At 39.3% G+C, this 26,002-nt stretch overlaps 1 protein-coding gene across 3 annotated transcripts in view; it reads right to left on the reverse strand.

The window, feature by feature from the left end:
• cbl (Cbl proto-oncogene) overlaps positions 1–25,555 on the reverse strand; it is a 228,733-nt gene extending 203,178 nt beyond the window's left edge. For all 3 annotated transcript variants that reach the window (XM_043677729.2, XM_043677728.2, XM_043677727.2), the window contains exon 1: positions 25,238–25,555. In XM_043677729.2, coding sequence (XP_043533664.1) covers positions 25,238–25,393 — 156 coding nt within the window. In that variant the 5' untranslated portion in view covers positions 25,394–25,555. The remainder of the gene's footprint in view (positions 1–25,237) is intronic.
• Positions 25,556–26,002: the final 447 nt, after the last annotated feature.

Raw genomic sequence — 26,002 nt, forward strand, 5'->3', positions numbered from 1 at the left:
AATTCCAAATTCCCAAATATTATAGATTTAATCTGTTTGGGATCCTTAGGCTTCAATTCTAGCATCAGAATTAATGTAAATTCCACGAATGCCCTCTTTTCAAAAATCTGAATTAAAGCTTTGGCTATAACTTGTGTGGTGGATCACAGAGATATTATGAATCCACCGAAGTTTTGTCCCATTAGTACAAAGATTCCTAGGCCAAGGGGTTTTGCAAGGCTACAGTGGTGGACTAATATTAATAGTTAATCAAACACCTTACAAGAACTTGGATTTAGTCCACATCTTTAACCTAGAAGAACTTGGGTGTTTCATAGGTTCTTAGTATATGCTTGGTTTTGGCATTGATAATCCAGTGTCTGATCTTTGAAAAAAATCTTCTGAGTCAAACCTACGCAATATCTCGCTTACCAAACGTAGTGCATCAGATTAATTAATGTTTTTTTTGCTCAGAAAATATTAACAAGTTCACCTGAACAGCTACTTCCTTTGCTTACAGAATGTTCCCATTAATTACAGCTCTGGGGTATGATAATCCAGATAAACAATTCAAAGCTTCCTGAGTATAATTTGCAAGGTTTCAATTTCTGTAACGACTGTAGATTGTATGGATTAAGCATGGTTTTTTTTTTAATCGTAATTCTGTTTTCAGTGTAAACATTCTCTCTCATATTTCAACTCACCAGCTCAAATGGTTCAAGTTTCAGTTGCACCACACTATATAATTTGAGCCTCCAATTCTACGCCAAGTACTACTGTAAAACGTTCTTCATTGGTTTTCCTTTAGATGCCAATTGACCAAGTGAATGCAGCCGGTTTACAAATTACAACCTAATAGCAGCCTATAATCACTCTAACAGGCACTCAGCTAACTAGAAGATTTTCATGTTCAACAAACTTTATATTGCAATATTTTAATAATTTAAGTTTCTCATTCCCATTCTTTTCAAAATTTGGGATAATACAATTTGTATTAAATTTAACCCAGATTGGATTGGGTGAAGATTTCTCTCACATTCACAGGTAGAGAGGGTTTCAGAAGTAATATCCAGGCAGGTATCAGCACACTACGTGGCAAATATCATTTAAAAATGCCTAATGGTAACGAGGGCAAAACCAAAAACTACTTAAGGAGCTTTTCACAGAACAAAATAAAATTGAATTATTGAGGCAACACTCAAACTATAGTAATTTCTGAACTAGCTACACATTTATTGACTCAAAAAAATGGAAAACATTATTTCATTCAAATCATAAAGGCTAATTCTCAATCTATTTTGTGGATAAAGTTAAAAATCACATGATACCAGGTTATTGTCCAACAGGTTTACATGGAATCACTAGCTTTCGGAGCACTGCTCCTTCATCAGTGGCTGAAGAAGAAGCAGTGCTCCAAAAGCTGGTGCTTCCAATTAAACCTGTTGAACTATAACCTAATGTTGTGTGATTTTTAACTTTGTCCACCCCAGTCCAACACCTGCTCCCCCACATCATATTTTGTGGAAGATTATTTTCTGCAGAGGTGATGAGGTATGAATAGAGAGCAACTACAAATTGCCATAGTTTTCTATCCACTCTTCATTCCTCACTTATAAGTCTTATAAATGACTTTCCAAAGGTACAGCCTATTACAATAGTGAAACACTGGCTTGGCTATGCATAAAGCCCAATCTCAGACTTCAGGTCACCAGCACTGACCAAAATTGATCTGAACTGATCCTTTTGATGTCCTAAAAGTAAAATACCATCACTTTGTTGGTAAATGCACAACCTGGTGCAGTTCTGAAACTACAAACTGAGAAAGCTACTACCTCAATTCATATCCTGTAGTCAGTTTGGCAAGGCAGCTTTAACTGTTACCACTTGTCTCAATGTCTCTGGACTTGTGAGGAAAATTAGGTAACATTCTTTCCACTAGTGCCCTCACCACAGAGATGTACATTTATGGATGTTAGCAAGGATAAAAGATAATCCATCATTGCATAAGGATGTAAGGGTCTGAAAGGGTTAATACAGATGATTGCACAGTATGAATGACATCATATGGACTTGTGTACGAGTTAGACAAGGATTTTGGAGGAGGCCGACTAAACATTCATGTTCTCTGTAATGATGTCCACCATTTCAATGAGTAATCTGTAACTAGTGCTAATATGCAAAAAACCATTTCTTGTTCAAAACAAAGAGCCTCTTCTGGTTAGACCATAAGTAGTTTACCTCTACCATTCTGACCCAAATATGCCATGGAGAACCTTTATATATAAAGAAGATAGTGACAGCAAACCTGCTGTCATGGTCAGGTGCAGAATCAGTTTAACTGCAAAAACAACATGGCAGGTAGTACCATGGATTTGAATTGACTGCTCATACAAAATCATGAACAGTAGTGCGGATTTCACATAACTGACTCATACAATATGCTGGCAGTGGTGGAGGTTTAAAGATTTCTCAGCAGGTTCAGATTCAGCTTTAAGTCATCTGTTTTAAGCAAAGCCATTGTGTTCCTGCACTCAGTCAGTCAAGCAGTAGGGGAAAAACTGAATATTTCAGGAGCTAACAGGAGAAACCCTATTAACATTCATAAAGGAAAAATCCACTGTCAATGGTAAAAGGATTTCAGACCTGCTAGGAGATGCATTGCAACAGGAGTTGAAAACTACCTGGGAAAGAATAATTTGTTACTCTAAAGTAGACAGACTGCATCACTTAGCAGTGGCTATTTTGAACAGTCATGAGTTGAGGTTCAGAAATAGAACAAACGGACATTGACAGTTCAGTGAGTAAAGTTAAAATCCATGGTGAGCAAGGAAAAGCTTTGGAAAAACAGTGCAATAATAAAGGTTGAGAAAGCCAAAAACTGGGAAATATCCTATTACGTCAGCTCAGGTTTTGCCACCAAAGTGGGTGGGCACCAAGAGGCACATCTAAAGAAAGTAAATTATGGGCCATAAAGAAATTTAAACCACAGTTGGAAACCAGCGGTGTCACAACCAGAATTAAAGCAACAATGGGACAAATTAGAATCCTCGGCAGCTCTGGTCTACTGGAAAAAAAGTTAGGAGGCTTTACTAAGACCACAGAAAGACAGGAGATACTTAATTAAGACTATGTTAAAGGTGGAAAGTATTTAAACTGCAGAAAGGAGAAATCATCCAGGAAAAACGCCATTAACGCAGCCAGATTCATTGCTTAAAACCATAAATACTGGTAGTCATTTAGCAAAACCATGATTAAAGTTGGCACAATTACGGAAGTTGAGGGAGCAGGATTCATTCAGTAAAGCCATTATGGAATTAGGTATCATTATTGAGACTGTGATAGCAGGATTCATCTGGTTCAGCTGCAGACAAGTATTGGCAGGCCCCTGCTTCAGCCACAACAAGCAGAAAGCCTACATTTTAGGCCACTAATCAGAGTCAAACCTTGTAGTGCAGCAGCATAGGACAAAGTAGCAATATCTTTATAGAATAAAAGCCTTTTAAGCAAGGAAAATCTCTAATCAAACTGGGAAGCCACCATCATAAATAATTTTGCCTGGAAGATTTAGTTTTAGAGACAGGCCGAACTGAATATAGAATTAAACAATTTGGAGAAAAGGATTCTTTCAAAATATTTTCAAATTACATTTAAAAACAGAAGCTAAACGAGTAAATAAACTTTTATATTGTATGAAAAGGTGCGAGATTTATAAAATATTAATAAAATTTATTTTAATTTAAAATTGGATTTTAAACTAGTGGCATATGGATACTAGCCTATTTTTGTAAAGGGTTTAAAAATTAACTAGACCAATCTTGAGAGAACAATTATTTTAAACAAGCATGCTCCTTCTGGAGTGTTAATGGAAGTTTCTTTACAACAAAAGGCAGAAAACTTAGGCTATTAGTTTTACAGATTGTAGACTAAGCAAGTTTTTTTTTAAAAAGAAATAGAGTGCGATTGCTCTGAGCAGTTCAAAGGAGACCTGACTTCTTATTACAAAAGCTAAGCCAGTTAAGCTCTGTTGAGTAGGCAAAGGCGTCACAGCACCAGAAAAGAAGCAATTAAGTAAAACTTGTAGATTTGAGAGGAAAGGAATTTCTCTGAATTTTTGAGTAACTAATTGATATATTGGGGAGTAGATGAAATTTTGTTTTGCTATGTGCTTTGATATCTTTTAAATTGTGTCTTTGTAGATAGCTTGTTTTGCTTCATTTATGTAATAAACTGTCTTATTGTTAAAATCAAATCTGAAGACTTGCGTGCTTAGATTTCAGTAAAAGACTATCATATTAAATTTAAAAAGCAAAACATAATCTCAGGCCAAATTTCATTCTGGGATCTGACTTATCTAGTAGGAACATCAGCTGGAATCATAACATAAAACGTGGAATAAAGCTGATAATATTGTAGCTTGCCAAGAGGTAAAAGACCACAAAAGGGGTAGAAGACTGACAGCGTGCACATGTTGGGGCTAAGGAAGTCTAAAGGAATTACGTAAACCTAATTTAGTTTATAGTTTGCAGCTGACATTACAGCATGGAAAAAAAGCCATTCGGCCCACTGAAACTGCACCAACTCGCCGAAGAACATCCCACTCAGACTCAGCCCCACCTCCCCATGTCCGAAATGAGCAGTTTAAATTCTGTAGTTGCTAGCTTAAATGGGAGGTTTTTTTTGCCCCAAAGGGCTGCCCCAGAGAACAGCTTAATTAAGGACCAGCTGAAACTGAATCCTCACTGAGTGATTCTGTGTGTTACGAACATATGTAAAGTAGTCAACACAGTGCAATTGGAGTAGACGGGAGCTGCTCTGATGGGATAGGGTTCACTTGAATTGTGCTGGGACCAATGCTTTGGTGAATCAAATAACTTGGGCTGTAGTCAGAACTTTAAACTAATTGGGGATGTCTGGAGAAAGAGGGGTTATGTCGGCTTATAAAGTGAAAGAGTATGGTGGCATTGCAGGGCAGCTATTTGGGTAATAAAACCCAGAGTGGGACAGGAAACATTTCAAAAAGCAGCTAACAGGGTCAATGGAGGAAAAAAAATGTTAAAATGACCAAATTAACACCACTTTACTTAAAAGCACATAGTAATGAGAACAATATAAATGGAATAACAGCACAAAGAGATTAACAAGTATGACCTTGTCACCATTCCAGAAGAAAGGTTAGAAGGAGATCAAAACTCAGAATTAAATATCAGGGAGCATCGGACTTTTCAAAAGGACAAGTAGGAAGGAAAGACAAGTGAGATAGTGAGAATGTGTATAGGGTATAAGCAGGTAGGGAAAGAGTTAAGTTCTGAGTTTTATGAAACAAGGGGTTCAGCTGAGCCTGACTCAGATCAGATAAGAAATTGCAGTTAATAAAGGGGTGCTGGAGGTAAGGGTAATGGGTTAACAAGGTGGAAAAGCAGTTATTATGTAGAGCCATTTAACAATATTGGAAGCATTCAATATGTAAGGACAGTTAACAAGGGAAAGTATCCATTATATGAATCCAGTTAACAAGGTTAAGAACATTCATTGTAAAACTGTAGAAGGCTTAACCTCTACTATTGACACTCGCTGATTGTAACAGCCACCCAATTAATATGTATGTTGCCTTATCTAGATGCTCCTCCCTGTAAAATGACTATATAGTTCATTAAGATCTTGGACCAGAAGATGCAGAATCCAATCAGAACACAGATCGGTATAGGAGAAAGTAAGGACTGCAGATGCTGGTGATCAGAGTCGAGAGAATGGTCCTGGAAAAGCACATCAGGTCAGACAGCATCTGAGAAGCAGGAGAATCGATGTTTCGGGCATAAGCCATTCATCAGAAAACAGAATAGTATAGCACAGGAACAGGTTCACCACCAAGTCCATGTCAACCACGATGCCATTCTATATTAATTCTCATCTGCCTGTAGATGGTCCGTATCCCTAAATTCCCTACCTGTTCATGTGTCTGTCCAAATTCCTCTTAAACACTGCTATCTACCATCTCCCCTGGCAGCGCATTCCAGGCACCTGCCACCCTCAAATGTAAACAATTTTCTTTGCATATCTCCTTTAAACTTTCCTCCACTCACCTTAAATATATACCCCCTAGTATCTGACATTTCCACACTGGGAAAAAGACTCTGACTACCCAACCTCCATTCTCTCATAATTTTATTTACTTCTATCGGGTCATCCCTCAGCCCCTTATCGAAAACAAGTGTATCCAAACTCTCTTTATTGGTAATACCAGGATGTTGCCTGGTTAGAACGTAAAAGATGAAGGTAAGAAATAAAAAGGGGAAGCTGGCACTGGTGGAAGTAGGCTCCCTACGAAGGCTATACTATTGGCCTGAGAATAAATCAGGTACTAAATTAATGAGCAATTTGAATATTCATGTAGATTGAAAAAAATCAAATTAGTAGAGATGGCACAAGAAAGGATGCATAATTTGTATTTGGGATAGTTTCCTAGAACAATATGTTGTGGGTCCAACAAAGGATCAGGCAATATTTAATGACCTGATAACATAGTAGAATTTAGCGTTCAGTTTGAAAGAGATTAGGCAAAACTTGTTAGATGAAATGCAACGGGAAAATATGCTATTATGCACTTTGGAAAGAAAAATAGAGGAGATGAATATTACTTAAATAGACAAAGACTGCAGAAAGCTACAGCACAGAGTTATGGGGTCCTTTTGCATAAATCACAAAAGTCTAGCATACAGGTTCAGCAGCTCATATGTCGTCCCGTTCTCTTCAATCAAAGCAAAACGCTCAGAGACACAGTATAGTTTTGCCTCCTTTGTCTTTTATTCTGGGCTCTTCAGCGAGAGAGAACGATTGCCCACGTGCACAGAGACATGAGTTCACAGTCTTCTCTGGAACAGCAGTTCATTTCTCAATGAACTATATAGTCATTTTACAGGGAGGAGCATCCAGATAAGGCAACATACATATTAATTGGGTGACTGTTACAATCAATGTGTACCAATAACAGAGACCAAGCCCTTTACTGTTATACAATAAATGTTCTTAACCTTGTTAACTGGACTCATATAACGGATACTTTTCCCCTTGTTAGCTGACCTTGCATACTGAATGCCTCCAATATTGTTAAATGGCTCTACATAATTCAAAGTTTGTGCGAAGATTTGTAGCTCGGGTGCTCGTTGTTGTGGTTCTGTTCGCCGAGCTGGAAGTTTTTGTTGCAAACGTTTCGTCCCCTGGCTAGGCGACATCATCAGTGCTTGGGAACCTCCTGCGAAGCACTTCTTTGATGTTTCCTCCGGTGTTTATAGTGGTCTGTCCCTGCCGCTTCTGGTTGTCAGTTTCAGCTGTCCGCTGTAGTGGTTGGTATATTGGGTCCAGGTCGATGTGTTTGTTGATGGAGTTTGTGGATGAATGCCATGCTTCTAGGAATTCCCTGGCTGTTCTCTGTCTGGCTTGCCCTATGATAGTAGTTTTGTCCCAGTCGAATTCATGTTGCTTGTTGTCTGCGTGTGTGGCTACTAAGGATAGCTGGTCGTGTCGTTTCGTGGCTAGTTGATGTTCATGTATGCAGATTGTTAGCTGTCTTCCTGTTTGTCCTATATAGTGTTTAGTGCAGTCCTTGCATGGTATTTTGTACACTACATTCGTTTTGCTCATGTTGGGTATCGGGTCCTTCGTTCGGCTCTACATAATGACTACTTTTCCACCTTGTTAACCCATTACCCTTGCCTTCAGCACCCCATTGTTAATTGTAAATTCTTACCCGATCTGAGTCATGCACAGCTGAACCCCTTGTTTCATAAAACTCAGAACTTAACTCTTTCCGTACCTGCTTATACCCTGTACAAATTCTCATAGTGATGTCAAATGGAATGTTAGCCTTTATTTCATAAAAATAATGAAGTATAAAAATGAAGTCTTGCTGAAACTGTACAAGGCATTAGTCAAACCACACCTAGAATGCTGTGAACAGTTTTGGGCCTTCTTATCGAAAGAGAGACACATTAGCACTGTAGACAGTCCAAAGCAAGTTCATTAGGTTGATCCCATATATGGAGGAATTATGTTATGAGCAGAGATTGAAAAGGCTGTGCCCATAGAATTTAGAAAGATGAGAGGCAAGATTATTGAAACATGAAGAATTCTTAGAAGGGTGCTTGATAGAGTAGATGCAAAGAGGTTGCTTCCCTTGTCGGAGCTTAGGACCAGACTGCAAAGGGTAAGGGGTCGCCCAAAGATGAGGAGGAATTTCTTCTCTCACAAGTGTAGCAAATTTGTGAAATTCTATACCTCAGAGAGCTGATGACCATTGGTCTTTAATTATATTCAAGGCTGCAACAGACAAATTTTTAATCCAGTAAGGGAATCAAGTATTATGGGGAAAAGCAGGAAATGGAAATTGAGGATTATCTGGTCAGCCATGATCTTACTGAATGGCAAAGCAGACTTAACAGGCCAAATGGCCACCTACTGCTCCTACATTTTACAGTCTAAAATAAGTAACAGATACTTTTGATGTAGTATTGAAAGCCTTTAGCAATTACTTTAATCTCAGATCAAAAAAAATTCAGAGAAAGATTGAAGGGAAGAATCCAATAAACTAAATCATCTATGGATTTCCCTGATTATGAGATTTACACATTCATGGGAAATGCAACTCTGGTTTTTTAAAGTCAGAATTCATAAGAGTCAAGATTGTTGTTGGAATTCCTGATAAATTGGTCAGATCTATTATGATGGCACATTTGTCAAATTTATTAGTTTTATTCATCAAAAGATGATTGTACTCTAGAAAAAGCCATTCAGAAAATGACCGAAGCAGAAGTCCAGAAGCAGCACACAGCAATTTAAAAGGGGAAAGTCAAGCCTAGCTTCGGAGATCAGGAGAATCCATTTAATTTTTAAAGAGGTCCAACAACATACACAACATGTCAGAAGCCAATACAACACCCAATACAGGCACCAAACACCACAAGTCCTTGTCAGCATTGTGAAGCAAAGATCCCTCAGAGAGGCAGATAATGGTCCAGTTACTAAAAGTATACACTTTATTTGACACACAATAGGTCACTTTCAGAAAGTGAGAAGAAATTAGTAAACAGTCACAGAAAAGCAAGAAATCAAACAGCTATCCAGATGAAAAGGTTAAATGAGATGGAACTATCTACAGTGGAAGAAAGCCCAAAACAAGTGTTCCTGCAAGCAAATAAATCAAGACCTAGTTTTTTTGGCGAGAGGATATTTATGCTATTGGCCACCTTATGAATTTTAAGCCAGACGCTTAGGCAAGCATCACTATATTATCAGACAATGAATCATAGTTGCAAAAGAAAGTCTGCAGCCAACAATGCAAATACATGGTCCAGACAGTATAGCACTTAAATTTAAAGATTAAAGCAACTCTCCAACATTAGGGATGCCAAATAGTCAAAACTTATCCATGCTTCACAATCAAGAATTCTCATTTGAGTAAGAATGCCTGTCTTGCTTTCAAAAGGCCAAAAAGTTAATTAGTCAGCTCTTTGAACAGGAATACGCTAAATTATTTAACGGGTGAAGGAAGCTCAATTCTGAGTATAACATCACACTGAGGAGATAAGAATCATGTCACTATACATACAGAAGATTCAGTGTCCTTTGAATTAAGGAATTTGAGATAACCAGAATCAGCATCATTTTCCAGGTAACAAAGCCAATCAAACAGAGCTCAGGCATGGTTACTGGCCTTATACAATTCTGCAGTGAGAGATAGCCACCATATCCTAATTATCCAAACCCAGAGTTTTCACAAAACTCAGCACAAATACTGGATTCTGGGGGTGCCACTCGATGAACAATCAAGATTGTTTATCATATTCAAATTCCATTTAAGGACTTTTTCTTCAACAGATTAACATTTGGAATAATCTCAGCCCAATATTTCAACAGACCAATTTCAAATTTTATAATGTCTTCAAGGTGTCAAATGCTGCATTGATGATATATTAATAAGGGAAAGAGGTCAAAGAGCATGATTATAGAGTACATACAGTCCTTAAGCACTTGAAGAGTTCACTCTTAACCATGAATTCTGGAAAAATAACTTCACTCGAGACTCATTGTCCACTTTGTCAATGGCAGAAGACTAAAACAATTAAGGAGCTTCCCAGACCAAAGTCAATTGATGACCTCCAAAACTTTTTAGCAATGATACACCAGTTGGCAAAAACTTTACTTCACTTGGCAATTACCACATAACCACTGAGATAACTTAAAGAGATGCAGTAATGTTGGATCCTGCATCAAGAAGATGCTTTCAGAAAATCAAAGACATGTTAACATCCAGAGACGTCCCAGAACACCACAATGTACCCTTCCAACCATTAGAGTAGCTGTAGATGCTACGGCTACAGGCTTAGCAGTGCTCTCCCAGGAGCAATGAGATAAATATCATAAGCGCATCTCTGCATCATGGGCTTAATAAGACAGAGAAATACAATATGCTGAAATTGAGGCAGAGGTGCTCTCAGTTCCAACCAACTCAATCAAATATAATAGGAGCAGAAGGGGATCAGGAATGTCTCACTATTAGTCAGCATTGTGTCAAAGGTTGGTCAGGGATACATATTTTGCAGGATTGGATAACCATGTTCATCGTCATGCTATGCAACATCTTAACTTATTTTTTAAGAAATAATTCAAGGCATCAGAAATAAAAAGTCTATGCCCACACATTTCCATCATTTAGGGATAATCCAGGAAAGGTTGTAAGTTTGCTTGCTGAGCTGGTAGGTTTGTTCTCAGATGTTTCGTCACCATGCTAGGTAATATCATCAGTGAGCCTCTGTTGAAGCACTGGTGTTCTGTCCCATTTTCTATTTATGTATCTTGGTCTGGGACTGGGACAACACATCCATCCAAGGACAAGTTAAACAGAGTCAAGCACAGGAATGCCTAGAGGCCTGACATTCAAACCAGAATGCCATCAATAAACACATCGATTTGGACCCTATTTACTCTGAGAAAAAGAACCAGAAATGATATCACCCACCTCAACAGACCAAAACACGTAAATAGAAAGCGGGACAGAACACCAGCACTTCACCGGAGGCTCACTGATGACATTACCTAGTATGGTGATAAAACATCTGAGAAGAAACCTACCAGCTCAGTGAGCAAACTTATCACTTGAACCTCAAACTAAGCTAAAAGTCTTCTCAAAAACTGCATAATCCAGGAAACTACAGATCAGGCTTTCTCACATCGGTGTTGGGAAGCTATTGGAGAGAATTCTTAACGATAGGATTTACATACATTTGGAAAAGCATAGCCTAATTAGGGCTTTGTGTGGAGCAGGTCATGCCTTGCTAACTTGATTGAATTTTTTGAGATGGTGACAAAGGTGACTGATGAGGGTACAACTGTCCAATTTGTCAATGGTAGAACACAAAACCATTAAGAAGTTTCCGACACCAAAGTTAGTTCGTGACGTCCAAAACTTTTTAGCAATAGTACACCAGCTGGCGAAAACTTTGCTTCACTTGGTAATTACCACACAACCACGGAGATAACTTCAATGCAGTAATGTTGGATCCTGCATCAAGAAGATGTTTTTCAGAGAATCAAGGACATGTTAACATCCATAGATATCCTGGCTCACCAGAATGGACCCTTCCAGTGGATATTTCTCTCTTCCATTTAAGATAGTTATGTGGCAAAGTTTAAGAACTGCCTTTGCAAGGTCAAGATCAACAGGCTGCAGACTTCTGTCTGATAGCAGTAGATGTGCTGAGAATCTTTGACATGTTTCTTTCCTATGTCAGTTTGATACATCTCCTGGGCTTCACTATCAATTGCTTAGAATTTCAGTGGTCCTGTACTTTCTTGGGCTGATTAATGACCCAAAGATTGCTTAATGTTTCATGTGGAGTTGCTGGTATTGGACTGGGCTGGACAAGGTCAGAAGTCACACAACAGCAGGTTATAGTCCAACAGGTTTGCTTGAAATCACAAGCTTTCAAAACACTGCCCCTTCATCAGATGAAGTGAGGAGAAGCATACAGACACAGAATTCATAATCAGAGAGATCAAACAAATGATGTGGAGTGTCAACAGACCAAATAGTAAATAGAAGAGAGAAACATTTGGGTCATGGTGGATGCATGAAATGCACCTTTACTGCACTATTATCTTTGTGGTATTTATATGGGGTTCTTCATCTACGAAATATATCGTTCAGCGATTTCTATCACCAAGAAGGACAAGAACAGAAAATGAATGGAAACATCATCCTTCAGGAGTTTCTCTCCAAGCCACACACCATTTTGGCTTGGAACTATAATCAGCATTCCAACATTGTTGCTTAGTCAAAAATCCTGGAACACCCTCCCTTTCAGCATTGTGGGTGTACTTATACCCCACATACATCAGTGGTTAAAGGTGACAAATTATAATCAGGGTAATTAGAGGTGTCAATAATTACTGACTTAGCCAGTAATGCCCACACCAATAAACAGGCATTTCTTTTTAAGTCTGTAAAAGGGCAATAGTGAATCCAATGCCAGTAACTTTGAGGTCAATCATCAATTTTAGCTTAGAAATTCCAGCTTTTAAAAGAAAGGAGCATTACAGGCTGAATGTAATTGGCCTTTAATATCTTGTTTCAATGCTGAAGTTGCTATCATTCAGTAAAATGCTAAACAAAACCTCCTGTGTACCTGCTCAAGTAGACACAAAGGTCCCATGCATGAGTCAGTGAGTAGTACATCACTGCTCTTACAGCCAAAAGCAGTTTTATTGTTTAAAGCATTCACTTGTTTGCTTTTTGAGAATATTAACTGCAAATTATTTATAACATTACAGATATGACATTAACTAAATAGTAATAATTTATAGGCTGTGACACACTGTGATAAAAGAGTATTAAGAGATACTAAATAAATTCAACTTCTATGCTTCTTAAAGCAAAATTAAGTACTTAAAGAATAAGTACAATAGGAAATATAAGCTGTATGTACTCACTGTACAAAGAACTATGAGACTATGATGTGTTAAGTGCCACATACAGAAATCTATTATAAATATTTCAGTTCATTGTGAACAATATAGTACTAAATATCTTCACAAGCAAGACTGATCAAACAACCTATATGTTTGAAAGTAACAACCATATTACAGTTAGTCAGTTTCCTAAAAATATGTTTGTGATCATAACTGCAACTGTAACATTTAATTCATGGTATGACTGTTAGTGAATTTAATTTTAAATGTGTATTTTTATAGCCCATGATTATTTGTGAAGTTGTTCTTTGTGAATTTGCAATTACTTTCTATCCTTAGCAGCTCAGCAAGTGGTACATTTTTTTAAACTCAGTCATGCTATGCGGACATCACAGGCTGGACCAACATTTATTGCCTATCCTGACTTGTTCAAGAAGGAGCTGGTAAGTTACCTACATGAACCACAGCATTCTTTGGGACTGTATACCCACAGTGCTGATAGGGAATGAGTTCCAAGATTTCAGAGGGTATTTAAGAGTCAACCACTGGGTACACATTTGTGATTTCTGTTTACAAACTTCAGATTCAGAACAGTTTGAGCAAAGTATTTCTCATGCATGTTACAAGATAATAAAAATTATCCTCTCGGGTCAATAACAGTCAAATATAAAATTGCAGGCTGTACACACGTACGCACACAATCGTACAGAGGATTGAAAATATATTAAAGACAAATTCCCAACTTTAATTAACTCAAATTAGAAGAGCCCAAAACCCAGAAGTTAAGAATAGCATCTAACTTGCTTATTGAACTTCCTGCCAACACAATTTACTCATGCATAGCAGAAAACCAATTTCCATGAACAGGCCCATGACTCCCATGAACTGAAAACTAGGTTCTTTTATGCATGATGTGAGTGGGATACTATGTCACATGATTAATAACTCTTCCCGACCACAGTTTCAAGCCAGTGCTATGTGGGCTGTCCACAACATCTCCTGTTCACTTCAGACTGCAGTAAATATCACAGTCTGACCACTATATGGAATGCAAACATAGATCAATTTCTAAGTCAAACAATTAGATAGAAGCAAAAAATACATTAACTTGCACTTATGCAACAGCTTTAACATAATAAAATGTCGAACACTGACACTCAGTCATATAAGGAGGCGATGTTAGTATAAGTAAATAAAAGCTTGGTCATACATGCAGGCTTTGAGAAGCATCTTAAACAGAGAGATTCAGGAGAGAAATATGATCTTAAGTCTCAAGAGGCTGAAGGTATGACCACCAATAGTGGCTCAAATTAGATCAGGGAAGTTGAAGAGGTCAGAATTGGAAAGTGCAAAGTTCTTGGAGAGCTTAAGGATCGATGAATTTACAGAGATAGGATGGGGCAAAGTCATGGAGTGATGCAGGATGAGAAATTTAATAAATGCAATTCTTTCCTAAATGTTGCTGTATCCATACATCTGAGCAGATCATAATTCCATTTACAGTACTCTGCTACAAAATGTCCAGCGTGTAACAACTGCATTTAAATTAGAACTGGGACAAAACATATATGGGTTATTAAATATTCTGGAATACAAAGCTACACTTATAACTTCACGGTAATAATATCATGCTGCCAGGCAACCACCAACATTATTTTTTTTAATTCACTTGTTGGATGTTGGCATCAATAATGGGGCCAGCAGTTATTGCTCACCCCCGTATTTGCCCTGGTGCTGAACTGTCGTCTTGTACTGAAGTCCATATACTGTATGTACACCCACAATACTGCTAGAGAGGAAATTCAAGGATTTTGACCCAATAACACTGAAGGAATGGCACGATATGTCCAACTCAGGATGGTGAGTAGCTTGGAGGGGAACTTGCAGGTGGAGGTTCCATGTATCTACTGCCCTTGTCCTTCTAGATGCAAGTAGTGGGTTTGGAAGGTGATATCTGAGGATCTTTGGTGAACTTCTGCAGTGTATCTTATAGATGGTACACACTGCTGCCATTGTGCGCTCGTGATGGTGGTTTGTGAATGTGGTGCCAATTATATAGCTTCATCCTGGATGGTATCAAGCTTCCTGCATCGTGTTGGAGCAGCACGCAAAGCGGTAGTGAGTTATTGACAACAGGATTCCTAGCCTCTGACCGGTTCTTGTAGTCCCTGTATTTACATGGCTAATCCAGTTCAGTTTCTGATCATTGATAACTCCAAAATATTGATATAAAGGTAACTGTTTTTAATTTAACTTTAGGGATATCTTATTCAAAAAAAGATGCTAAATAAAATTCAGAAGAAATAAAACGAGTTTTTTTTTTAAAATCAACGTACATGAGTGTAACTTCAACACATTAAGTTCATTACATCATTCTATTACTGAAACTTCGTCAGGTTATCGGATGGTTGTAATTACACTGGAGGGGATGCAGAAGAGATTCATCAGGAAATTGCCTTGGATACTGCAGTTTAGCTATGAAGAGAGACTGGACAAGCTCAGGTTGTTTTCTTTACAGCAGAAATGGGACATTATTGAAACGTATAAAATTACAAGGGGCAATGACAGGATGCATAGGAAGCAGCTGCGCCCCTTAGTTGCAGGATCAACAACAAGAGGCATACTTTTCAAGTGAAAGGCAGCAGTATGAGATGGGATTCAAGGATTTTTTTTTCACCTAAACAGTGGAGTGAATCTGGAATGCACCGCCTGGGAGGGTAGTTGAAGCAGGAAAACTCTCAGCTTTTAAAATGCACTTAGATGAACACTTAAAAGTATCAAAGCATTCAACGCTATGGACTAATTGCTGGAAAGCGAGACATACATATACTTAATTTTTTTGTCGGTGCAGACTCGACGAATCAAAAAGCTTCTTTTGTCCTACCTGATTCAATTATTATTGTCCTATGATCTGTTAGCTATTCTGACAGTGTTTTGTAGAAAACGTCTCATCTAAGAACTAGCATTGTAAGATGGATATCTTATACATGCACAAGTTAAACAAGAGAAAAATGCAGCTAACTCATTGATTAATAACAATTATAAAATTCTGCCACATTTAAGCTAAAATTTCTTGTTGCCAGCATCATTAACATCTTCGATATGGATGAATTAGCAAGTTTTAGATCCTAAAATGATAAGCAATTGTTAATAAATCAATCATCAGTCATTTTCAGCCACACTGGCTATTGGTCACTGTGACGCACTCACCAGAGTAAGAAGTTGCCAATGCAAGTCCCAATCCAGAGATGGGATCACAACAATGGCCAACTCTCCTGGTGCATTGTGAGCTAGCAACCATTCATTCAGAATGGTCACAACTTGTCAATCAAACTGCATCTCTCTTTAAATCACAATGTCTTCATAATACAACAGAGCATGGAGGAAAAATTAGCAAATCTAGTGCTCTGGATTCCTATCTTGTGGAATGTTATGTCAAAGGTCTGCAGATCCAATTCGGCTTGTTGAGTCACACAAAGACCAATGGCAGAAACAAAAACAACAATTGCTGGAGAAACTAAGCATGTCTGGCAGGGAGAAAGAAGAGTTATCATTTTGAGTCTGGTGAGTCTTCATCAGACCAATCGCAGAGGTTTGGGATCCTGAATAGACATCATCCTTAAATTGACAGGCAGCCACTGAAGATATTAGGGAGCACTGGACTGCCCAGGATATTAACTTTTGAATCAGACATCAAAACGAGACTTTCTCTGTCCTGTGGGGTGAATGTAAAAAACCCTGCACCACAACTTTAAAGATGAATTTAAGGAGAAACCACATAAATAAATGAAGGGAAAAGTAATAGGAATAAGGAGGACAGAAGAATGTTTAGTAGAGCATAAACATTAACAACTTGTCCATGTGTTATATGTACAGCATGTTTACATGGCAGAAGAATTCTCATAGATTTCAGTTTAATAATCAAGAGAAAAATCAGCTGAATCTAAAGAAGTATATTAGATTAAAAAGGGGTCAAATAGACGTACAGGAACAGGTTTGCAACAAATATCAAAAGGAATCCAAGGATCAGATATAGACACCTTTAAAATAAGAGTTAGACTTGCAGTGGCTCTGACAACAAGCTTTTAATTCTCCTCAAGTACAAGGACAAAGGATATTTTTCACACTGGAAAAGTTCCTAAAGTTCAGTACGAAGATCACTGATACTTTAAATTTAATTCTATAAAATATATCAAAAGAATACAAAGCACATTTCAAATTTGCAGATGACAAAGTCTGGAATAGACAGGAATAGATTAATCAACTTAATAGAGCATCACATTTACTCAGTGTTTAACACTGCTGCCTCACCGTCCCAGGGACCCAGGTTCAATTCCAGCTTCTGGTGATTGTGCGGACTTTACACATTCTCCCGGTGTCTCTTGGCTTCTGCCAAGTGTTCTGGCTTCCTACTAAAGTCCAAAGTTGTGTAGATTACCTAGATTGGCCATGCTAAATTGCCCCATAGTATCCAGGAATGTGCAGGCTAGATAGATTAGCCATAGTAAATGTGGGGTTACAGGGATAGAGTGGAGACCTGTCTGGGTGGAATGCTCTTTGCAGGGTCATTACAAACTCGATAGGTCAAATGGCCTCTCTAAGTACTTCAGGGATTCTATGATTCTATAACTTCCAAAGAATACATCCAGAGAAACCTGTCAATGTATTTCAACACAGAATAGTGAGGGATGATATTTTTGTGGGAAGAATGAGGAGACACAATACATGCAAAATCTGTACAATCTTTAATGAGTAGAAGAATAGACTTGAGATGCTGGTGCACAAGTCTTGGAAGGCTGCAAAACAGGTCAATAAAGTGGGCAGAATACTAAGCTTTATAAATAGAGCCATAAAATACAAAAGTCCATAGGTTATGCTATATAAAGTACAAAATTTGCCCTAGCAAGAGTACTGTTTACAATTATAGTCAATTGTGAATACTGAGTACAATTAAAACGTGCACAGAAGAGATCTTCTAGAATGCTTCAGGAAATGCAGGTCAGTGAGTAGGGCTTTTTTACTCAGTTGTGAATTTTTGTATTTCTGTATCTCAGAAGGTTGTAGATGCTTTGACATTGAATAGATTTAAAGCTGATATAGACATATTTTTGGTCTCTCAGGAAATCAAAGGATACAATGAGTGGGTGGCAAAGTGAAGTTGAGATCAAAGATCAGCCATGATCATGTTTAATTGTGGAGTAAATTCAACGCACTATACAGTCAACTCCCACTTCTTGTGTACTTTTGGGATTGCAATCAAGTAGGTAGATTGAAAAAGCTGAAATATTCTCCTTCGAGCAGTTAAAACCAGCAAAAGATTAAATAGAGGCGTGATAGAATGGTTTAGGGCCTTGCCTGGCAATTTCGTGGAGGTAGGTTCAACTGAGGCATCCAAGAGGTCATTTAATGATTATTTGGATATAAACAATGTGCAGAAATATGGGGAAAAAGGCACTAAAGCAGAGAAGCAGGGCACATTGGGCTAAATGGCCTCTTCCTCTGCTGCATTCAATTCTGTGATTCTCAGACAATTGATCCTTCTTTACTGATTCCAATTTCCAATCTGGTCAGGAATCAGAGGCACAGATTTAGGGTCACTGGCAAAAGAGCCAACATAACTTTTTAATACAGGTGGCTAAGGTTTGGAATGGCAACTTAACAAGAGTAACAGGTATTCAGTATTAGTCTTCAAAGGACAATTATAAAAATATTTGGAGGAGAAAAAAATGCAGGGATATTGGGATTCACTTTCTCATCTTGTGGAACAAAATAGACTGCTCTTCAAAAGATCCAACAGAGACTCAAATGGTCCCCTTCGTACATGTATATAAAGGATTCTATGATGCTTACCCTGGACAATATTTATCCTTTAAAAATCTGAAAAATAGATCATCTGGTCAACATTATACTCTATTGGAACCTTGCTGTGCACAGATTAGCTACTGTGTTTCCCTTATTATAATGGTGATTACACCTCAAAATAAGGACCTAATTATCTGTAAAGCTCTATGGATCAGCCTGCAGTTGTGAAAGATTCATGTTTTTCTTTTAATATCTGCCTTTTCCCAGTGAGGGAGAGTAAACTATTGAGCCTTCAGTCTGCTTTGTCATTCAAGAGATCATTCCTGATCCGATTGTAACCTCATAACTCAATCCTACTGAGTGACAGTCACTCCTAGTTAGATCCCTCCACAAGAGTAAACATTCTCTCCACATCTACCTTGTCAAGACCCCTCAGGATCTTATGTTTTAATCAAGTCACCCCTTACTTTAAACTCCTGCAGATGTAAGCCAAACCTGTCCAAATTTTCCCCATAAGACAACCCTCTCATTCAAAGTTTGTGAGAAGATTTGTAGCTCGGGTGCTCGTTTTTGTGGTTCTGTTCACCGAGCTGGGAATTTGTGTTGCAGACGTTTCGCCCCCTGTCTAGGTGACGTCCTCAGTGCTTGGGCACCCCCTGTGAAGCGCTTCTGTGATGTTTCCTCCGGCATTTATAGTGGTGTCACTATAAATGCCGGAGGAAACATCACAGAAGCGCTTCACAGGAGGCTCCCAAGCACTGAGGCTGTCACCTAGACAGGGGACGAAACGTCTGCAACACAAATTCCCAGCTCGGTGAACAGAACCACAATAACCCTCTCATTTCAGCAATTAGTCTGATAAATCTTTTTGGAACTGACTCCAATGCCCCCCATCTTCATCTACCTATTGCATTCCTAGTTATCTTGCCGCCAACCCCCCCCCCACTTATCTCTCAGCCCTCTTGGTACCCCCCACCAACATTTCTGATAAAGAGTTCATGCTCGAAACGTTGACTCTCCTGCTCCTCAAATGCTGCCTCAGCTGTGCTTTTCCAGCACCACACTTTTTGACTCTGACCTCCAGTAACCACAGACTTCACTTTCTCCTAATCTTCTGCATACGCCAATATGCTACCCCTACACCATAAGCTTTTATTTTCCACTATAACCTTTGACACGTCACTTTATCAAAAGCATTCTGAAAATCTAAGTGCAGTAAATCCATCAGTTTCCAACTATCCAAAACAGCTCAAAGTCTGAGGAACTGGTCAAACATGATTTCCTTCTGGATTTCCTTTTCACAAAACCAAGTTAGCTCTCCACAATTACCTTAAACTACCAATCCAAATGCCGACTGGAATGTCTTTAACAATAGCTTCTAACACTTAACCTGTGTCATTAAGCTAACTGTCCTGTAGTTTCCTGTTTTTGTGTCCCTCTCTTTTTGAATAAAGGATTCATATTTGCTATCTTCCAATCTTATAGGACTGTCCCAGAATCAGGTGGATTTTAGAAAATGAAAACCAAGCATCAACAATCTAACGAGCCACTTGTTTTAAACCTCAAGGATGAAGTTCTTCAAGAACCTGGCATAAATCAGCTGACAGCTTCAACAATTTACTCATTACCATTTCTCTGGTCACTGATTTTTTTTTGCCAAGTTCCTCCCTCTTTTCCATTTCCTGATTTCCCATTGTTTCTAGAATATTATTTATATCCCCTACAGTGAAGATTTATGCAAAATACATGTTTAATTCATCTGACATCTGTACATCTTCTATTCTACACCTGCTTTTACTTTTAGTTTGATATTATCTTCAACATTTCTAATTAACCATAAATGGTGAGTCCATACCTTGGAATTTTTCTCACTTGTTAGAATGTTATCTGTTCAGTATATTCTGAAGTATCCCCTTAAATATGTGCAACTGCATCTCTATTGACCCAATTTGCTAATTCATTTTACCTAGCTCTGTCTTTGTGCCCTCGCAATTGTTCTTTTTTAAAATATTCTTGCTCTCCCTCAAACTGAAAGTAAAATTCAGCCATAATATGGTCACTGCTACTGAAGAACGCCTTCACTATGAAGTTATCAATTCTATCTTATTGGCACAATACCAGATGTAGTATATCATGCAAGAAACGGAGAAACTGCTGGAGAAACTCATCAGGCCTAGTAGCATCCATTGAGAGAAAACAGAGCCAATGTTTCAAGTCAAGTGACCCTTCTGAATGCTGCCAGGCTTGCTGAGATTCTCCAGCAATTTCTGTTATTCTTTCAGATTTCCAGCATCCTCCATTCTTTGTTTTATTCCAGTACAGCCTGCTCTCTGGTCAGTTCAAAAAATGCTGTCCTAAGAAACTATCCCAAAAACATATGAATTGCTCATGCAGTTAAAATCTCCCATGATCTCACCATGCCTTTCCCCTTGGAATTAATCACCTCGCTAATTCTTCCTTTATGCTCAACCCACCGGTGATTACTGTTTGGAGCCTGTGTTCCACCTCCAACAAGTGACTTCTTGCCGACATCATGACAAATTTCTACCCAAACTGCTTCCACATCTTGGTGTCCTGAACTTAGTTAATTATGATTTTTGGCATAAAAGAGTGACCTAACACAGGCAGTCCTCCATCTCTTTCTCTTGCTGCCATTCTTAAATATCATGTGTCCTTCAAGATTCAAGTCCCAATCCATGTCATCCTGCAGCAATGGCTCCATAATGCCTACTAAATTTTACTTTTTCATTTCTATTTGTGCTCTAAGTTTGTCTATTTATTTAGAATACCATGTACATTCAAATACAAAGTCTTTTAGTTTTATTCTTTTTCTCTCTTTTGTAAATTCTGATCTGATCGGTTTGTTGATTCAGTTTCAGACTCTCAACTCCTTGCCACAGGGTTTATTATTTGCTGTATTAATACTTCTCTCTCACTTTGGCCTTTACTTTATTGTTTGATTTACCACATCTTCTCAAATTTGATCCCTTATCTTCAATACATCACTCATAAAAATATTATGTGTGAGTTTACAGAACTATAGTCGGCAGTTTATTCAATGAGGTAAAACACTGCACTATAGTCCAGTTCTATTCTTCCGAGATGTCAACGCAAGCACATTTTCCAACATGAATTAGTGTATACTTATCACAGCAGACTGATTTGACTCCCTCTCTGCGGGCCAGAAAGGTTGATTGCAATGTCCTAACTACTGCTTGGGCTGAAATTTACAAATTCAGTATACTAAGGCTTGAACATAATCTTGCTGATCGATGTGGCTCAGCATCACACCTGATAATAAATGATCCATTCTCTTTTTTGATATTGTATAATTTGATAGAGTTTTTTTTAATGTTTATATTTTGTTTGCAAAAGGGAAACTTTTACATGCCATTATTTCCACCATTCTCTGAGAATTTAGCAAAGTTTTAGATGTTCAATTGATTAAATTAAAATCATACAGTTCATTTGTTACTAATGAAGTCTTCAAGTTAGATAGTTTTCTCTCAGTTACAGCTGAGTCTCAAGGCTGAATCAACTATAGATAGATTGGGATGCAAACCAAATACTGAGATCAACTATCATGGTCAATCTTTTCAATAACTTCTGCTTTTGTAAGTTACTAAATTTTAATTCCTGGCATTTGAAGCTGTGTGCATTATGGAGCAGTTTATAAAAAGTTAACAAAGCCCTCCACAAGACAAAACCTAAAGTTGCTCCAGACATGTCTAGAAGCTGTTAGTGAAATATTAAATGCCTAAGTAGTGAGGTAACTGGACTAAATAATATCCATAAATAACATTTACTCTTCCTCCATCTTACCACACAGTAGCTGCATCTATACACAAAAAGTAAGACTGATTAAAAACCTGTTAAGCACTACACAGACATTATACTTACTTTCAAACAAATCAAGATATACAAACTGTTTGACAATAAATATGACCTCACTGCAACTTAATGAGACTTGGTAGTTAGGCATACCAAATGTGGATATCTCCAACACTAGCTTAAAACCTTATTGCATCATACAGATATCCACAGTTCTGAGCAAAACAGAAGTCTAACAATTATTTAAGTGCCTAAACAATAGTGGATTTTTAATAAAGGCAGTTGGAATGCATACTGCAATGACACTTTGATCTTTGGAATTTATCTACCAACGCAGAATGATGACATTTATAACATAGGTTGTGGACATAGATACCACTATTATGTGTGGGAACACCTCCCACCTTGTACATGGCAAGTACTCATGTGACTCAGCCAACATTGTCTATCTTATACGTTGCAGGCAGGGATGCCCGGAGGCATGGTACATTGGGGAAACCGAGCAAAGGCTACGACAACGGATGAATGGGCACCGCACAACAATCAACAGATAGGAGGGTTCCCTCCCAGTTGGGGAACACTTCAGTGGTCCAGGACATTCAGCCTCGGACCTTCGGGTGACCATCCTCCAAGGTGGACTTTGGGACAGGCAGCAGAGGAAAGTGGCCGAGCAGAGGCTGACAGCTAAGTTCGGTACCCATAGGGAGGGTCTCAACCGGGACCTTGGGTTCATGTCACATTACAGGTGATCACCATTGCACTACACACACACACACAGATATTCCTACACACACACACACACGCTCACAGGTACACATCGACGCGCACACAGACACCCACACACACCCTTACAGACACACACACTCCCACACATGCACCCCCTCACAGACTGAAGACACTCTGCACTCACTACACACACACACTTTCTCACACTCTCAACCCCCACCCTGACAGACACACACACACACACACACAGACAAAGACCCACATGCACACATATATATTGTGTGGTGAATTTGTACTTGCAGAGTTACATTGCACTTTGCTCAAAAACTGCATACATTCATGTAGAACTCTGAGCTTTAAAACTGCATGAATTTATGTAAAACTCTGTTAGCTCACTTTTTAGATTAGAATCAATCTAAACATCAGGTCATAGACAGAGAACACAGGGGGCTAACACCTTCAACATATTGTCTAGCTATCACCATTGTTAACAGCTAACCCGAGAATGCAACTTAAAAAAAGGTTTTGTGATTTACACATGAAAGAAGTGAAACTATCACTGTATTCTAACAGATGAAAGCCTTAACAGACAATCAATTTTTCAATGTATAATTTCAGTTACAACACACTGCAAATTTTTGCTATAAATTCTGTGTTACGATCAAGCCCTCCACTATCACCTGATAAAGGAGCGTCGCTCCGAATGCTAGTGTGCTTCCAATTAAACCTGTTGGACTATAACCTGGTGTTGTGTGATTTTTGACATTTATAAACACACAGAGTGAGTGCACTGCAAGGATAAAAATATTAGAAATCAAAACTAAAAATGCAAGAAATCCTCAGCAAGTAAGACAGCCATCTGGAAAGAGGGTTGAGAGTGTGGTGCTAGAAAAGCAAAGCCGGTCAGGCAGCATCCGAGAAGCAAAAGAATCGACATTTCAGGCATAAGCCCTCTTGATCTGTCCATCTTCCCTCCCTCATATCCGCTGCATCCTCCTCTCCGACCTATCACCTTCATCCACCGATCGCACTCTCAGCTACTTTACCCCCAGCCCTCTCCCCTCCACCCTGGCCCACAGGCCTCATTCCTGATGAAGTGTCTCAAACGTTGATTCTCCTGTTCCCCAGATGCTGCCTGACCTGCTGTGCTTCCCCAGCAACACACCTTCCACTTTGACCTCCTGTACCTGCAGTCCTCACTTTCTCCCATCTGTAAAGAGGGGTCGGTTCTTTTTGTTTTGTAATTTTTCTCCCATTTTTCTCTAGCGTTTTGTTTGTAGTAACATTGATGCAATTGAGAAACAGTGCAGCGCTAATGTTTGTTTAGCAAACTTTGCAGGCAAAGACTTAGCATAATAGCACAAGTAACAGATCAATCCTAAATTAATCCTAATGCTACTATCTCCGTTTCACAGTGGTATTCATTTTTAGTGACTTCGGACCTCCTTCAGATATTGGTCTCGATTTGTTGTGATATTAATACATCTGTGTCAACTGTAAACTGTGTGCAGAAACACTAAACCTGCACAATGCAGGAAAACTATATGAGGAACGTCACTGCAATGTAACCTACAGCTTGTCCATCAGTTTCCTTCTTTCTACGGGTTTTCTCTCGCCTGTGCCAATAATCTCCACCAGTGACAATGTCACCTCCGGGAAATACTGTCCACTGGGTGAACATTAATTGGGAGTATAAGCAGATGCAGTTTATTTATGAGGGAGGGAGGGATCCTGCCAGAGTTCTCCCCGAGAAGACAATGACTTTGGGGCATGGATCTGAGCGAGGGGAGGGGGAGAGAGAGAGAGAGACTGTCCCTCAGCTCCAGCTACACACACTGCCCTGCGATGGGCAATGTCCGACTGCCCCCTACCCACTGGGTTTCGGCCGGATCCAGAGACTATCCCCCTCCACACACCCCCGGGACGGCTTGCCCCGTACCTTGTCCATTAGCTTCCAACATTTCTCCACCGCCCTCTTGTCCACGATTCCTGCCGGCTGGTGTTGGTGAGGGTGAGGTTGGAAGGCATCCTTCACCAGCCCGATGAAGCCTCCCGCTTTCCTCAGGTTACTGCCCCGGGCCGCCGCCGCCGCCATCGACAACCAGCAGAGCCTTCCGAATAAAAACCTGCCTCCGGGCTACACTTCCTGACAACAGACGGTCCGTCAGCGGATTCGAGGGCGACTTTACCTCAGCAAACTCTCCACTCACATCGTTTTAGTCTTTAAACCCAGTGTCGCCGCGAAACTCGCCTCCGGTTTTTTTTCCCCCCCCCCTCTCTCGCCTTTCCGCTGACCCCGCCCTCGGCCCGCGACTGCCGGGGTCAGAGTTCAACCCCAGCCCCGGGAGGTGGGCCGCGCAGAGACAAGTGGAGGCCCGGCGCTACGCACGCGCACAAAGTCAGCCTGGCCCCGAGCTGCTCCGCTTGGCAGGGCGCCATCTTTGATACTGGTGAGACCAGCGCTGATTTTGGCTGATCCTAGATTGATGGTGTGAAACAATTTTCCTCTTGTCTTTCTTTCGGCAAATGTCACGTGGCCAACCGGACGATTCCAATATTTTCTGCTTATTATTTCACAAGAAATTCGATTAGGACCAGGCTAATCTATATCTTAAAGAAAAACAGAAATTGCTGGAGAAATCCAGCAGGTCTGGCAGCGTCTGTGGAGATAAAGAATTAACATTCTGAAGAAGGGTCGTTAGGC

This window comes from Chiloscyllium plagiosum, unplaced genomic scaffold (genome assembly GCF_037043375.1).
Source record: "Chiloscyllium plagiosum isolate Xiang-an unplaced genomic scaffold, Cpla_swu_hap1 HiC_scaffold_29, whole genome shotgun sequence".
Lineage (NCBI taxonomy): Eukaryota > Metazoa > Chordata > Chondrichthyes > Orectolobiformes > Hemiscylliidae > Chiloscyllium > Chiloscyllium plagiosum.